At 40.1% G+C, this 16246-nt stretch overlaps 1 protein-coding gene across 2 annotated transcripts in view; it reads right to left on the bottom strand.

Moving 5' to 3' along the window:
- Positions 1-1255, bottom strand: part of LOC148026468 (Protein kinase superfamily protein) — a 155987-nt gene extending 154732 nt beyond the window's left edge. For both annotated transcript variants that reach the window (XM_087690905.1, XM_087690906.1), the window contains exon 1: positions 866-1255. In XM_087690905.1, the coding sequence (XP_087547031.1) occupies positions 866-1175 (310 nt within the window). In that variant the 5' untranslated portion in view covers positions 1176-1255. The remainder of the gene's footprint in view (positions 1-865) is intronic.
- Between the last annotated feature and the right edge of the window lie 14991 nt (positions 1256-16246).

Raw genomic sequence — 16246 nt, 5'->3', positions numbered from 1 at the left:
ACCTGCTTGCAGATATGAGGACTTCCAAGTTCCAGGCATCTTGCCAAGATGGAATGACCTTAAATACTTTAACATATGTCTGCTATGGATGTAGGAATGAGCAGCAAAACCAGTAACGTCCAATGCATTCCAAGCTCCACTATGCAGGAGAACCTCTTAACAACATCAGCAAGTCTCCCACACAGGACACCTACAGAACTGCTAATCTCTCACAGCAGAACCAGCAGACAGCTGTGTCTGCAGTCAGTGAAAACACGACGCCTTTAAAATGCCTCAAACAAGCTTTTAGGTAGGAAAATGCAGGCAGTTGGCAAAAGGAAGAAGCTACAAGAAGACAAGACACAGTAGGAAATAAGGAAAATGCCACTCAACCCTCTAGTCAACTTTGCCTAGCTGGAGAAGAATCTGAATGCGCTGTAGAAAACACATGAAGGTTTGCTGTGGCTTTATGTCTGGGTAAACTAAGACAGTAGCAATTCTGTGGAGATGAACGGATAGGTAACATCAAGGAAGTACATGATATGGTCATTATTGTGATTATCTATGGGCTAACGTGCCACAGCTAAGGAGGCAAATGACCAGACTTCATTTGAGCTACCCTTCTGCTAATCCAACAAGACACACGAGGTTACTATATGGACAAATCAATTGAAATCGGATACTCTTATGCTAGTCAAACAAGATACACAAGGTTACTACATCATATATTCGTTGAAATCATTTAAGAAATGAAATTAATGGGACGAGCCACGAGCCGAACGGATAGGTTCTTCCCAGACATCTATTGCAAGCTTCTATTTGTGCAGAACCGCCCCCCCCCCCCCCCCTTCCAATCAAGCAGTTTGTTACAAAACAATTTCCTTACTCCTGATAGCTTCTTGTATGGGCACCATTCTAGACACGCCTCCATTGACAGGCTGGGACGCTTTGGCATTCATAGATGAAGCCCCATTCTGTACAGGGCTTTGAGGCCGTCCATTGAGGGAGATTTTTTGAGACAATGCACCGTTGTCACTGCCATTGCTGCTCCTACAAACAGTCTGTCCGTTTTTATGTTTGACGGCGAGTTGAGTGGCGCCGCCGCCTGACAAGTGATGAGGAGAAGGCCCCAGGGACGTAGAGAAGCTCAAATGCGAGGACGTCTGAGGGGGGGAGACAAGGGCAGCGGACTCCATAGCCGTCCGAGGGTTGGTCGGGACGGGAAGAAGGAACGATCGTCGATGACCGATATAAAAGGCTAGGCCAGACGATCATGTGCCACGGAAGGGACGATGACTTTTTGATTGTAGGAGTGTGCTTTCCCCCTATTGGGGGCGGGGCCCACCATCTATTTTGCCACGCTGGACCTTCCTAAGGGCGCCAGTGCTACCACGTGTCCGTCCAGCATTGCTTGTCAGTTCGCTTTCCAGCTTCCCAGTCTCTACAAACCACAATGCTTTTTGCGCTTTTTCCTTCGGCAATAGAAACCCAATATCCTTTTTGGTTGTGTGTTGTTTACAGGTTCCTTTTTGGTGTTGTGTTGTTTATGATTCGCCACGTTATGGAATGTATCTATGTATAGTTTGCCACACAATACACGCAAGGAAATAAGAGTACAAGTATATGATGTGAACAAGAGTTCTATTTCCTCCATGTGCGTCGAGTAATAAGTGCAAGTAAAATAAGAAAATTAAATGAGAAAAGAGTTGAGTAATATAACAAAATAATACTTGAATGAAAAAAGAGGTGAATAACAATACAAAATAACACCGCTACATGTAAGAGCATTTAATGCAAATGCTTCTACGTCAAGGTGCAATGATCATAGCTATTCTTACCTTGCTTGTATATTTGATAAAATAATCATTAAAGAGAGCCTAAAATCTTAAGAGAAATAATTTTTACATACAAAAAGATAGTTGAATTAATCAATATTAGAAGTTACATGCTACACAGAGACTACTTGGTATAGAGCAAACACTTGGTCGTATCAAATTTCTTCACATTACCAAGACCAAGACTACATGACATTTCCAAAAACCATGAGGCTTTGGGGCTGGTTCCTTCCAAGCAATCTTACCATTGTTGCCTTTGAAGACTCCTACATTCTTGGCATCCCACAATGCTCTTAAGGTGGTTTTATTTGGTTGTGTTGAGATCAAATATGAGCACGATTGGGTGATAGGCTCTACAGTTGAGTATAAAGGAAATTTGGTGTATGCTCTACCTTGGTGCTTGTCATTTTCAATTGATGGTGCTTTTTTGCATGAGTTGATATGGCATGTGGTCTTCTCAAGAGTGACACTACATACTATGGGATCATCGTAATGAGCCTATAAAGAAATACTTGAACAAAAAACATAAACACAAGTGTACGACAAAGCACAGAGGGTAATAATAGAGCTCAAAGACAAATGAACATAGTAGAATAATGAATGAATAATGAATAAATACAATGCTTAATGCAATAATTGTGTCTTTAAAGGATTGGGGCAAAGAGATGAGTTGAAGAGTGTGTCATACTTTGTATTATGGATCTTGAAATGCAATAGGAAGCCTCCAAATGTGATCAACAGCTACAAACACAAATTCATGTGTCTAAAATAGGTTGAAAATGACCAATGACAACTCGGAACAATAGGCAACAGATTGAGGAAGATCAAGAGGATGAAGGCAGCAACAAAAAAGTTGAATGCAATTGTCCAGCTGCCCTCGAAGAAGAAGGCAACTATTGTAGACTCTACAAATGCAAGTTACATATGAGCTAACAACAACAAATGCAATGATCTAGAGACTCTATGACTAAAGGCTAGAAAACTGCCACCAACATTAAACACAATATCAAGAGGTTGAAGACTAATCGTGAAGAGCTAATGGAAGGCTAACCACCACCATGAACTAAGATATTTTGCCTTGGATGAATGTAGACAGCAATGGAGAAGTAAGTAGTGCCAACTGGAGAGGAGAACCTGCAATGAATGTTTGAGAAGGGCTGAGTGGAAGGGAAACCTCCTATTTATAGATGTGGATCCTCCCAAATTAGGGTTTATCTTATGGGACACATACATTCTCTAGGAAAATTTGATAATAATCATGTTTTGGGGTTGTAACAACAATGAAGTGATTAGTTTGTAATGCATCTTTTAGCTCAATACTCATTATAATATCCAAAATGGGTATCCAAGGGGGACTGCAAAGCATAGCTCAACCCATAATACTGCTAGACATCCCACCTCAAAACAACTAAGACATCATTGGCCATACAAAGGGTGCATGTTGGCTACACATTGGCCTACCAAGACTATAGAGGTAATTGTATTCTTACCTCAAAAGGCCAAAGAATCTCCCCAAAGAGATCGAGGCATTGAAAAAAGGATGTAGCTACCTAGTGACCTACCAGAACTAGCCAAGGTGATGAAACTGCATTGAGCTTTTTTTTTTTGTTTTTTCTTTGGGTGTATTTTTTCCCCTTTCAAGTACATCTACTCTTGGGGAAACCTACAGGGATGGTGAGACCCAACATTGCAAAAAAGAAAGCTATCCCAAACATGTTAGGTGTCGATGATGAAGAAAATATGGAGGGTGTGTAGGATGCAACCATAGAGAGAACATTGCTATAGAAAATGCCTTGGAAAACTACCATGCATATGATGGATCCAAGTCAACCACTTGTTGACCAAAAAGGAATAAATATGCACATATACATGTTTATAAGAACAAAATGCCAATGCATGGGGGTGATGTAAAGGGCAATAGAGAATGTCATGCTCAAGTAGAATGCTATGCAATGGTCCTACTTGGAAAGTGTCCTCATGGAAAATTGTTTACTTGCCCAAGTGCCCTTTTACAATCATGATGATCAAAATGCAAAATAAATAATGATACAATAATACAAATGTCATTGAAGCAATAGTAACCAAAATCTTGTAAGCACTAAGAGAAGAAGTCATCCCCTCTCACTAGTAAACAATGGAAGGGAAAGCTAGAGGCAACCCCCTCTTCCCATTATGCTAAAATTTCAAGGGAGGGAGCACCCATGCTAATCCATGGTCGTAAGTACTAGAAGATTATGCTTGGTCAAGATGCCTATAAAATTATTTGATGAAGGCACAAACTCTAAGTGGATGGTGCCTAGCTCAACTTGCTCTCTCTCCACATGAGCTAGCAAGTACATGCCTTGGTAATGTGGCAGGACTTTACTCACTGGCATATTAGGTGATTGAAATAGAGGATATGCTATTGATTCTATAGCTGGACTATACCCATACAGTCCACTCTTGATTATTGTGTCACCTCATCTATCCTTGGTGATTTCACATTTAGTAAGTGCATATACATATATTTTAATACATTTATATTAGTCTTTTAGCATAATATAAACTATGTTTTTTTTGTGGAAGATGAAGAAAGAAGAAGCAGAAGAATTTATCCCTACTCTACATGCTCAAGTCTCCATTGTGTATGTGTGCTCTTGGTTGCTTTACATCTCTCTCCTCTTGTCTCTTTATATGGTATTAGAGCCATCCCACGGTTACCTAGAGCTCAATCAAAGGCTAAGGCAGAGGCTACAAAGTGCAAAAGTAAGCAACTGAGCAAGGGTAGGTGGCTCTTCCATCTTGTTCAATTTTCATCTTAGAATATAGTCGCAAGAGACTCCTAGGGTTGGCAAGGTTACAATATCCAATTGTAGCGAAACTTAGTGAGCACAAAAAGAAGTGTATATACTGCAAAGGGCATTTTGGCCTCTGTTCTAACCCTTAAGTTAGGAGAAGTAGTGATGTTTGACCTCAGAGGCCATTTTGGTCTTTGTTTTGGCCTTCTCAATTGGTCGAAAGTAGTTTCTCAATATATTGCAATTTCGGTTGTGTTTACCATTTACAAGTATAGAGGTTAAGATTCTGAGTTTGTAATGTTTTATAGGGAATCTATATACAAATTATAAATTGTAGTTAATATTGTACAATCGATGAAAAAGGTTGTGTGTTCTTTGTTGTAGTGCATTTAATATTGACTTGATTTCAATTTGTAGATTTTGGAAGGTTACTTGTCTTACCAAAATGTCTGACAATTTCAACCAAATTGTTAGTGAAAAGCTTGATAAGAACAATTATGCTACATGAAAGTCTAGGATGTTTTTTTTTTTTGACAAAGGTGTTTGGAATTACATTGAAGGAGACATGGCAGTGGTATCCAAAGTCCCTCTGTGAAATACTATTATACAACAAATAAAGACTAAAAAGAATTGGAATTACACATAGAGTAAAGTAATGTATTGGCTACTTGTGAGTGTTATAGATAGTATAATTGGCTACTTGTAAAAATATGAAACCCCCTACTACTACATGGAAAAATGTAGAGAGGTTGTTTAAGGTATACACAAAGGTTAGAAAGCTATAGCTCAAGTTAGTGCTAAATCAACTTAAAAGAGGGAATCTCTCAATCAATGTTTATGCATTAAAGATCAAGAATCTTATGGAAGCTCTTGGATCTACCAATGTAGTAGTTGATGATAATGATGGTGATGATGTTGTGTATGCATGTTTGGATGGACTTGGAGATGAGTATAAGAGCTTCAAATCATTTATGAATACCAGGGATGATATCCTTGACTTTGTAGATTTGATTTTCATGCTAATACTTGAGAATAAGAACCTTGGCTTGAATTTCTCTTATTCTCAAAGTAAAAGCAAATCTGAATATGTATTTTACTCTACTAGCTAAGGTACAAGTCATGGTTGAGTTCAAGGTGGTGGTTGTAATCAAAGTTATGATGTATAGCAAAATAGGGAAGGATAGTCTCCAAGAAAAGCGGGAGCCAAAGAGAGAAAGTTGTAGTTTTAAACCGACAAATAGAATTTTGGTGATAGTAGAAAGTATTTATATTGTGGTGAGAAAGGTCACATTTTTAACAACTATTTTAAAAAGAAGGTTGAAATTATAACTAGAAAAAAGTAACAAGGTAATTATGCTTCCACTAACAAAAACACTGATGAGAAAAGTGAGCAACTCTTTGTCATGCATCATTTTTTGAATACTATGATTGTTGATAATTCATCTAAGAATGATGTATGGTATATAGACTTAGGTGCCTCTAACCACAAGACTTCTCATGGAGATTGGTTTAGAAATATGTGCAGTCTAGAGTCTCCAAGCTATGTGGAGATATGTGATCTAGAGTCTCCAAGCTATGTGGAGACACGGGATGATACAACCCATCCCGTTACTCACATTAGAAATATTCCCTTATGCAATATATTTTGATATGTAGGGTCCTAGGAAAACTGCAACTATGAGTGGTTGATTTGCAAGTATCATGTCTCCTTCATTGATGATTATACTTGAAAATTTTGGGTTTATTTTTTATGTAAGAGAGAGTGAAATATTCGCTCACTTTAAAAGCTTTAAAGCTTTGATTGAGAAGGAAACAAGGTTGGATATATAATACCTAAGGTCAGATGGAGGGGGAGAGCACTTCTCTAATGAGTTTTTTGAATTTTATTAAAAAATGATATTTCGAGATAGTTTATATGTAGGTACACTCAAGATAGCAAAATGGAGTTGCTAAGTAGAAAAACAAGTATTTTATAGAGGCAACTTAAGTATTGATGTTTGAAAGAGACTTGCCTCATCACTATTGGACTAAAGCAATTCCTACTATTGTATACATTATGAATGCAACACCCATGGCTATTGTGCATGTTATGATACATGAGGAAAAGTATGCATGTAAAGAATCAAATCTGTCCTATATGAAAGTGTTTGGATGTATTGCTTATGTACATATTCCTGATGAAATACATAGTAAATTGGATCCCAATGCAAAAAAATGTGTATTTATGGGATATTCTCTTGAGTAGAAGTGATACAAATGTTATAACATTGTTAATGTGAGTTGAGAGTTAGTAGGGATATTGTCTTTGATGAAATGGGTAGCTAGTATAGTAATGTCTATGATACTACTATAGTAATGTGCAAAAAATAGGCCAATAATCACAAATATTTGAGTGGGCCATACGAGTCTCCTATTCATAGTCTATTGATAGACCTTAAAGTGATAGATTACTATCACAAGTCACTTCAACAAATGAGAAAGGCAAGAAGAAGGTTGGAGACTCGTCTGTTGTGGCTCATATATTATCATGTTCCTCATGTTGATGTGGATTGAAATGGTTCTGAGTAGAGGTTGGATGAAGAGTTTGGGATTCCATCTATTAAGACACCTGGTATGAGGAAGGCATGGTACTAAGGTATCTAGTAGAGCGGTCCCGGTCCATGCAAGTCAATCAAAGTGAAAAAGCCGATACAACAATTGATGTATGATAGCTATGTAGCTCATCTCTATGTATACATGGCTAAGGTTGTGCATGATATAGAGCCCATTAGGTTTGAGGATGTAGTGGGGGTAATGAGCATTGGGATACTGCTATGGATGAAAAAATGGATATACTTAAGGCAAATGACACATGGGATTTGGTGCCTTTACCAAAAGGCACGAAAGCTATTTGTTGCAAATGGGTTTACAAGGTAAAACATAAGTTGGATGGATCTATTAAGTGCTATAAGGCAAGGCTAGTTGCCAAAGGGTATGCATAGACACATGGTATTGATTATAAGGAAACTTTTACTCCAATGGCTAAAATGGCTATAACAAGGGCTATCATAGTAGTGGCTACATCAAAGGGTTGGATCATGTATTAGATGGATGTTAAAAATGATTTCTTGCATAGAGAATTGCAAGAAAAAGTTTATGTGGAGCAATGTGTAGATGATAGTTAGCTTGATTATATACATGCTTCATAAGGCCTTATATGGACTAAAGTAAGCACCCAAGGCATAGCATGATAGGATTGCATAATGTCTTGTTAGCACAATACTAACCACTCACTTTATGTATGTGAGAGTGATGCGGATATTGTAGTCATTACTCTATATGTAGATTATTCGATTATTGTAGGTGATAATGATACAAAGATGGATTACTTTGAAATGAATTATTTGAGAGAGTTATGCTATTTTCTTAGTATAGAGATAATCAGGACTCTAGAGGTACATGGTTATCACAAAGAAAATATGCTTTGGATGTGCTGCAAAAGTATGGTATGATTGGCTTTAAGCCAATCTTGATACCTTGGATGTTAATGCTAAGCTTAATGCACATGAGGGTGATGCAATTAAGGATGTACTCTATATAGATAGATTATGGGTAGTCTTATTTATTTGACGTGATTATGAGGTCAAACTTAGACTATTGGTTTGGAGAGTCAATTTATGCAACTTCCATGAAAGCCACATTTGGATGTAGTCCAGTGCACATTTGCTATGTTAGGTCTAGAATTGACTTTGCCTTGTTCTATGTTTTAGGTGTACCATTAGACTTGAAGCTTCCTTACCACAAATCAATAAATGTACTGACCATGAGGATCCTTAGATAGCCTCATAGTAGGATCAAGAGGCATCGCCATAAGTTGTGTTTGATCAATGCATTATTGATCCACTAATTGAAGAGCATATTTCTACTCAAATAGAAAGATCTCATTTCCATGTCTAATTACCTCTATGCCCAAAAAATAGGACAATCAGACAAGATCAATCATCTGAAATGTCAGATAGATTTGTGCCTCTATATTTGCACTAGTTGTAATATTTGAGCTTGTGATCAAAAGATGATCGATATATAGTAAGATATAGCCAACCCCTATAAAGTGGTTTTGACATATAAGTTTGGGTCATAAGGGGTAGAAGGGAAGCCATGAGCCTAAAGAAACTCATCCATTCTACACAACCATGAACACAGTGCTTGGTTCGACCCGTCAAAGGTTTTCTACAAGCAAAACACCTTATCTTAATGGTTTGGAAGAAAAAACTTGAGAGATTTCTCCATGTAGAGTTCCTCCTCTAAAAAACCATTCAAGAAGGTATTTTCACATCCATATGATAGATTGGCTAGTCATGGTGAGTTGCTAGTGCAAGCAATAAATGGAATGATGTTAATCATGTAGTTGGCACCAAGGTCTCTTCAAAGTCAATGCCTTGCTTTTGCACAATCCTTGTACCACAAGGTGAGCCTTGAACTCATCCAAAGTTCCAAAAAATCCACTTAGTCCCAATGACCTTGTGGCCCAAGTAATCCACTAAAAGTCCAGATTCAATTCTAGTCAAATTCTCTCAAGCTCCTTTTCCATGGCCTCTCACCATTGAGGATGCTCTTGTAGTGATGACTTGGTTTGTGTTTGGATCAAACAACCAATATGTTGTAGCCCCAAAAGAGTATTCTAGAAAAATTAGGAGCTCTACTTGGGTTATGAGCTTTCCTATCTTGTCATAAGGAGTGTGCACTGGTTGACGATGTACATAGAATTGTTAATAGCCTCAATCCATAGGTGTTCAGGAAGCTCTATTACAAATAGCATAAAACATGCCATCTTCATCATCACTGTCCAATTCCCATGCTCTACCACTCCATTCTATGAGGGGGAGTTGGTAGAGGTGATTGATGTTGAATGTCATGCTCATGTAAGAACTCATGGTGGAGATGAACTCACCACCACTGTCACTTCTCATAGTTCCTATGCAAACAACTCTCTAATTCTGTGCAAGATGCGAAGATATGATATTTATGCGTTAGAAAATAGATCCAAATATATTACAAAAAGTGAAAGGTGAGAAGGATCGAAGCTTGCACGCAAGAGCTATGGCAGAAGAGCAAGAGCAAGAAAGAGAGAGACAAGAAATGGGAACTCCAACAACCACAATGTGTGGCCGGGCCTTCCTTTATTCAAACTGTCACTAAAAGAATAAAGAATAAGTGACTGTGATGGGTGCTCACCACCTGCAATGTGCAGTGGTGGGTACTGTTAGCGCAGTAATACATGGGCGGCTAGGCGGAGGCGCCTTTACCCCCAACAATCTCCCACTTAAAGGCGAATCTGCCCCAGTGAGAGAGAAAAAAGAAAAGACAGTACAACATGTACACATGTACAACATGATGAGGAAAAATACGTCATCTCATCCAATGCCCATCAATCTCTTGAGGAAGGCAAAGCGCTCGGTAGTGAGGCTTTTTGTGAGCAAGTTTGTAGGATTCTGCTCAGTCGGAATCTTGACAAGGTCAACAGACTTGTCCTCAACGACCTCACGAATGAAATGATACCTCATCGCAATATGTTTCGTCTTCGCATGGAAGACCGGATTCTTGGCCAACTGAATGGCACTCATTAAATCCGAATGTAGTGTAGGCATAACATCTGTCATACTAAGGTTTGCAATCAAACGGCCTAACTAGATAGCCTTCTTGCAAGCCTCTATGGCTGTAATATACTCGACCTTTGTAGTAGAAAGGGCCGTATACTTCTGCGCCATGAACATCCAAGAGATAGCCCCTCCAACATAAGTGAACACATAGCCAGAAGTGGACTTTCTACTATCTGCATGTCCTACATAATTAGAGTCAGTGTACCCCACGACTTCTGTATCATGGCTGCCATAACAAAGACACATATCTGTTGTGCCTTTGAGGTACCTCATGATACCCTTCACGACATCCCAATGTTTCTTGCCAGGTGTAGCCATATAGCGTGCCACAACCCCAACTGCAAAAGCAATATATGGACGGGTGGCTATCATGGCATACATAAGATTTCCCACGCCTGATGCATAGGGAATCTTGGCCCCTTTGCTTATCTATCTGCGGACAATCAGCCTATGAAACCTTCACATGAGAAGGTAATGGACAGCCAATAGGCTTAACATCTTCCATGCGGAAGCGCTCAAGGACTTTATGTATGTACTCCCTCTGTGACAAATAGAGGAGTCCCTGAGATCTATTGCGTGTAATGCGCATACCAAGTATATGAGAGGCATGTCCCATATCTTTCATCTCAAAGCTCTTCTTGAGATGAGCCTTAAGAGCATTGAGCTCCTCATGAGCTATCCCTGCTAAAATCATATCATCCACATAGAGTACCAAAATCAGTAAAGAACCATCACGTGCTTTCTTCTGTACAAGCACGGATCCATAGCACTGTGGCTGTAGCCCTGTGATTGCATGAATGCATCAAACTTATGGTACCATTCCCTAGGTCCTGACTTTAAGCCATATAGACTCTTCTTTAGCTTGCACACTAGGTGTTCCCTGCCAAGGTCTACAAAGCCATTAGGCTGCTCCATGTAAATCTCATCATGCAAGTCCCCATACAGAAAAGCCGTCTTGACATCCATCTGGTACAAGTCCAGGTTAAGCTATGCAACCAAGGCCAAGACTAAGCATAGGGTGGTCATCTTGACCATAGGAGAAAAGACTTCATCAAAGTCAACACCATGCTCCTGCTTAAAACCCTTAGCAACCAATCGAGCCTTGTATGCCGGCTTGGGGTGTCCAGGGGTACTTTTTAGCTTATACGCCCACTTGCATGGCAAAGCCTTCTTACCTTGAGGCAAGGAAACCAAATCCCAAGTTTGATTCTTATGCAATGAGTCAAGCTAAGACTGCATGGCCCTCTCCCAAGAGTGACAAACACCTCGGTGCATAACCTCATCATAAGTGAGAGGCTCTACTGCATCTGTAACCAGTACATAATCCATAGAGGGCGCAAAATGGTCAGGAGGTCGTCTATCTCTAGTAGAACGCCTCAATCCAGACTCTGTTGCCTGACCAACATCCTATCTAACATTGGCATGTCTAACATCTAGGCCATGAGCATTAGATGATGTCACACGCTGTCTAGCTAGCCGTGGAGCAAGCTGAACAGGAGCAGGAGGCTCCTTCTGAAAGATAACTATGCGTACCTCAACCACTTTTTTAGGCTGCATATGCATTTTGTCCTCATGAAAGATGACATCATGGCTGTGGATCACTTTTCGCACCTGCGGATCCCATAGACAGTAACCCATCTCTCCTGCATCTCCATAGCCAATGAAAATGCATTTGACACTCTTAGGATCCACTTATTGTATTTGTCCTTGGGCACATGGCAAAATGACTCACAGCCAAAGACACGCAAATGATCATAAGAGGGGGGCTTGCCTGCCCACACCTCCTCTACAACGTAAAAGTCAATGCCATTGCTAGGCAACCTGTTAATGAGATGCACTACAGTAGTAACTGCCTCAGCAGCCCAAAAGTGCTGGGGTAAGCCAGCCTGGCTAAGCATGCTACGGATCCTTTCCTGAATGGTCCTATTCATGCGTTCAGCCATACCATTCTAAGGTGGGGTGTAAGGGGCGATCAACTGACGCTTAATACCCCGCTCATCACAAAACTGCTCAAAAGCACGTGATAGATACTTACCCCCATTATCAGATCTTAGGCGTTTTAGCCTTTTCCCAGACTAGTTTTCTGCCAATGCAAGCTGAAATGTGTCTAAGACATCAGATTTTCTCTTTATGGGATAAGCCCAAACCTTACGTGAGTAATCATCTATGAAAGTAACAAAGTACTTTGCCCCACCAAGTGACTGATGGGGCATGGGCCCACATACATCTGAGTGCACAAGAGCCAAGGGCTCACCCATGCATTTCTTACCAGACTTTTTATGTGTATTTCTAGTCTGCCTACCATACAAACAATGATCACAAGAATCAAAATGCGAAGAGTTAAAAGGCGGAAGATATTGCAAAGCACAGAGCATTTTCATTCCTTTAAGAGACATATGCTCCAAACGAGCATGTCAAAGGGATACATGGGGAATAGAACCCACAGACAAAACATGATCCAATGTAGCTTCTGATACAAGTAAGGGATAGAGGCTACCAAACTTGGCACCTCTTGCAAGTACAAGCCTGCCATGAGTAATCTTCCATGCAGAGTCTCCAAAAGACACAAAATACCCTGTATCATCAAGTTGTCCAGCTGACATAAGACTGCGAGTCAATGCAGGTACATGGCGTACATCATGCAAAACAAAAGAACTGCTAGAATGAAACTGCAGCCTAACATCTCCAATGCCCACAATGTCAAGAGACCTGTCATGACCAAGCCGCACAGAACCAGACATGGTACGATAGGTATGAAACCAATCTCGACAGGGTGTCACATGAAAGGACGCACCCAAATCCAAGAGCCAACACTGTGCATACATAGAATGTATCTCAAAAGTCTGTAAGGCATTGCATGTAGAAGCTGCAAGTATGTAATCATCATCTAAATCGGTGGCCTGTATGACATTAACCTCTTTTATCTTCACACTGGACTTTACAGGTGCAATACTGCACTCAAAAGACTTTTCCTGCACTTTTTCTTTTCCCTTTTCCTTGCGCTTATCATTGCGCATTTTATGGCACTACGGCCTAATATGTCCTGCTTTCCCACAATAATGACATGTAAGATTAGTCTTCTGTCCATGGGACTTACTGGGACCATGTGACTTGGACCTGGACTTCCAAGAGTCCCTGCCCTTATGATCATTATCATGCTTGCCATGTCTGTCACCTCTAATGGTCAATGCATGTGAAGAGCGGAAGCATCATTGTTTCTCATGTTGATTTCCTTAGTCAATAAATCACTCTCAACATCTTTCATTTTCAGCCCATCAAGCTTGTTCATGCATATGGCAGTACGGAATACATCCCATGATTCAGGAAGGGTGCCAAGTAGAAATAACAGGTGTAAGTTATCATTGAACTCAATACCCTATGACAACAAATTCTTCATGATAGCATGAAATTGACTGAAATGAGATGATAGGGATGACCCCTCATTCATGCGAAGGTCCATTAACTGCTTCAGTCAATACATCTGTGACGCAGGACTCTGTGATGCATAAAGCTCCTGAATTTTCTCCCATAAGTCCCATACACTCTGACTCTCATCTTCAATAACATTATGATGGACCTCTTCTCAGAGTGAAAGAATAATGGTAGACTTGCATAGCTCATCAACTTCCATCCAAGCATCATCATCCATATCCTTAGGTTTGACACCCTTGAAATGCAAGGGTTTAATCTGCAACTTCTGCACCAAAACTTATCATATTTGGGACTTTTGATACCCATAGTTGGTACCATCCAACTTGCAATGTTAAAGAGAGCTGTGTCTTTCAGATGACCATCCATATTGTCCCAAATCAATGCAAAAAGGTAAAATTGTGGGTTGCTATAATTAGCAGAAAATGCACTAAAACCACTACTAAAACTGGCTGAAAGAGTGGATTTTACCAAGAGAAGCACCTGTCCACCAAATATAACCAAGATAACATCAAATAGTAAGCATTACCCTCAGAGAAGTGCTCAAAATTTGCATATTTTAGCTTGCTATAATAAATGATAGATTTCAGTAAATGAGAGCTAACTATGCCAGAAGCGAATCCCAAGTCAATCATACACTGCCAAGACCATAACCAGCATCATGTGGGCATAACATAGGCATATGACAGTCGATAAGCATGAATCCAACACCCAAACATGTCATGAAATATCTGCCAGCGAGTAGGCACACCCCCCAGTCACAACAGAGCAAAGTGTGCCTGCCATTGCCAAGACTTGACACAAGTAGGTGTCAGCTCACAAGGAAAGGGACCTAAGTCAAAGAGTCAACTCATAAGCATCAAAAGGAACCAAGACATATGAACCATACATCATCCCAAAGGGTAAGAAATCCCAAATAGACTCAAAAGCTCAAATAGCATAGACTGCTTGCTCAATGTCTGTCAAGCATCCAAAGATGCTCCCGCTGGCACAAAGGTCATAAATATCAAGCAACAAAGCTCAAACAAAGCATATACAAGCACTAGTTACAAGTGTCCAAGATCAAGCATCAATGAGATATCTCAAACATGGAGGCCATGTGACATCCATATGTAGCATCCATAGACATCAAGTATATCTCAAAATAAACTCTGGCAAGCCAATAAATCTCCAAAATATGCTCCAGACAATCGAATGTCAAGCCCAAGTAAAGCTCCAATAGCATCCAAGCTCAAACAATGTAACTGACATAGGTAGGTGACATGAGCATACATGCATGTCCAAAGCGGTCAAGCATAGACCAAAAAGTGTCAAGATACACCCAAGATAAATATCCAAATGCTATGGAAAGTGGAGCTCAAGCTCAACCAATGATTAAGAAGCAATGTCGAACTCTTTTCCAATCCCCAATGGTCAATACATCAATGTACATCTCCAAGACATGACTCGAATAGCATAGGCATAAGCATACATGAGTAGAATAGCTTCAACCCAACTATTTATATCATACATTCACTGCTCTAGACTGAGTTATTCAGGCCTCAAATCAGTACAAAAATGATGGCAATCCATTAACATAGCATCTCCATACATGTAGACATCATCCAGGCATCAATATGCATCAAGTGATCAATCCCAGTAAGCATAGACTTCAAGAAATAAGTGCTGCCCTGTTTTGGCCAGATCTGGGACTATTCAAAACAGTCAATGGCTGAGCTAAATCAGCTCCAAATGCATCTCACATAAGAGACATAACATCTACAAGTGATCCGGTATCAAAAGACATCAGTAAAAGCATCACATAAGCCATAGGCATACAAATACATGCTGTCTCAGACCTGAAATCTATTGGAGAATATTTTGTCATTAGAATTTGGCAATTTCGACATCACCATCACTTTTGGAGCATGCCAAAACCCCAACTTAGACTCTTACCTTGCCTGAATCGGGTTTTGAATGCCCGAGATATGACAAAAAGAGTGATTTTTGAGCCATTTTTGCAAACATGTGCAAATAAAATGTGAGTATGCTATTGTACTTGAGGGGCCAAATTAGGGTGGGTACGGGATAAGCAAGAGCCCAATGAAGGCCTACAATAGACCTACACAAGCCTAGGACAATTCCAAGCAAGAGGTGACGAGAACAAGCTTCAATGATGGAAGCTATGGCTACCTCTTCATGAAACCCTGTTGTTCATGTCAAAGAATGGCTGAGAATTGAGTGAGAAGTAAGCTCTCATGCCTTGTGTAGATGTTGGGGAAGGTCGAAAAGTGCTCGCAAAGGACCTGATCTGATACAGTTGAAAGGTGAGAAGGATCGAAGCGTGCACGCGAGAGCTATGGAGGGAGAGCAAGAGCAAGAAAGAGAGAGACAAGAAATGGGAACTCCAACAACCACAATGTGTGGCCGAGCCTTCCTTTATTCAAACTGTCACTAAAAGAATAAAGAATAAGTTACTGTGACGGGCGCCCGCCACCTGCAGTGTGCAGTAGTGGGTACTGTCAGTGTAATATTATACAGGCGGCTAGGTGGAGGCGCCTTTACCCCCAACAAAAAGTCATCCATAATAAGGAAAAAGTTTGGTGTG

This window comes from Lygodium microphyllum, chromosome 13 (assembly GCF_053477565.2).
Source record: "Lygodium microphyllum isolate KBCC chromosome 13, Lygodium_microphyllum_v1.1.10, whole genome shotgun sequence".
NCBI classification, from domain to species: domain Eukaryota; kingdom Viridiplantae; phylum Streptophyta; class Polypodiopsida; order Schizaeales; family Lygodiaceae; genus Lygodium; species Lygodium microphyllum.
This window is presented reverse-complemented; position numbering and strand designations above follow the sequence as displayed.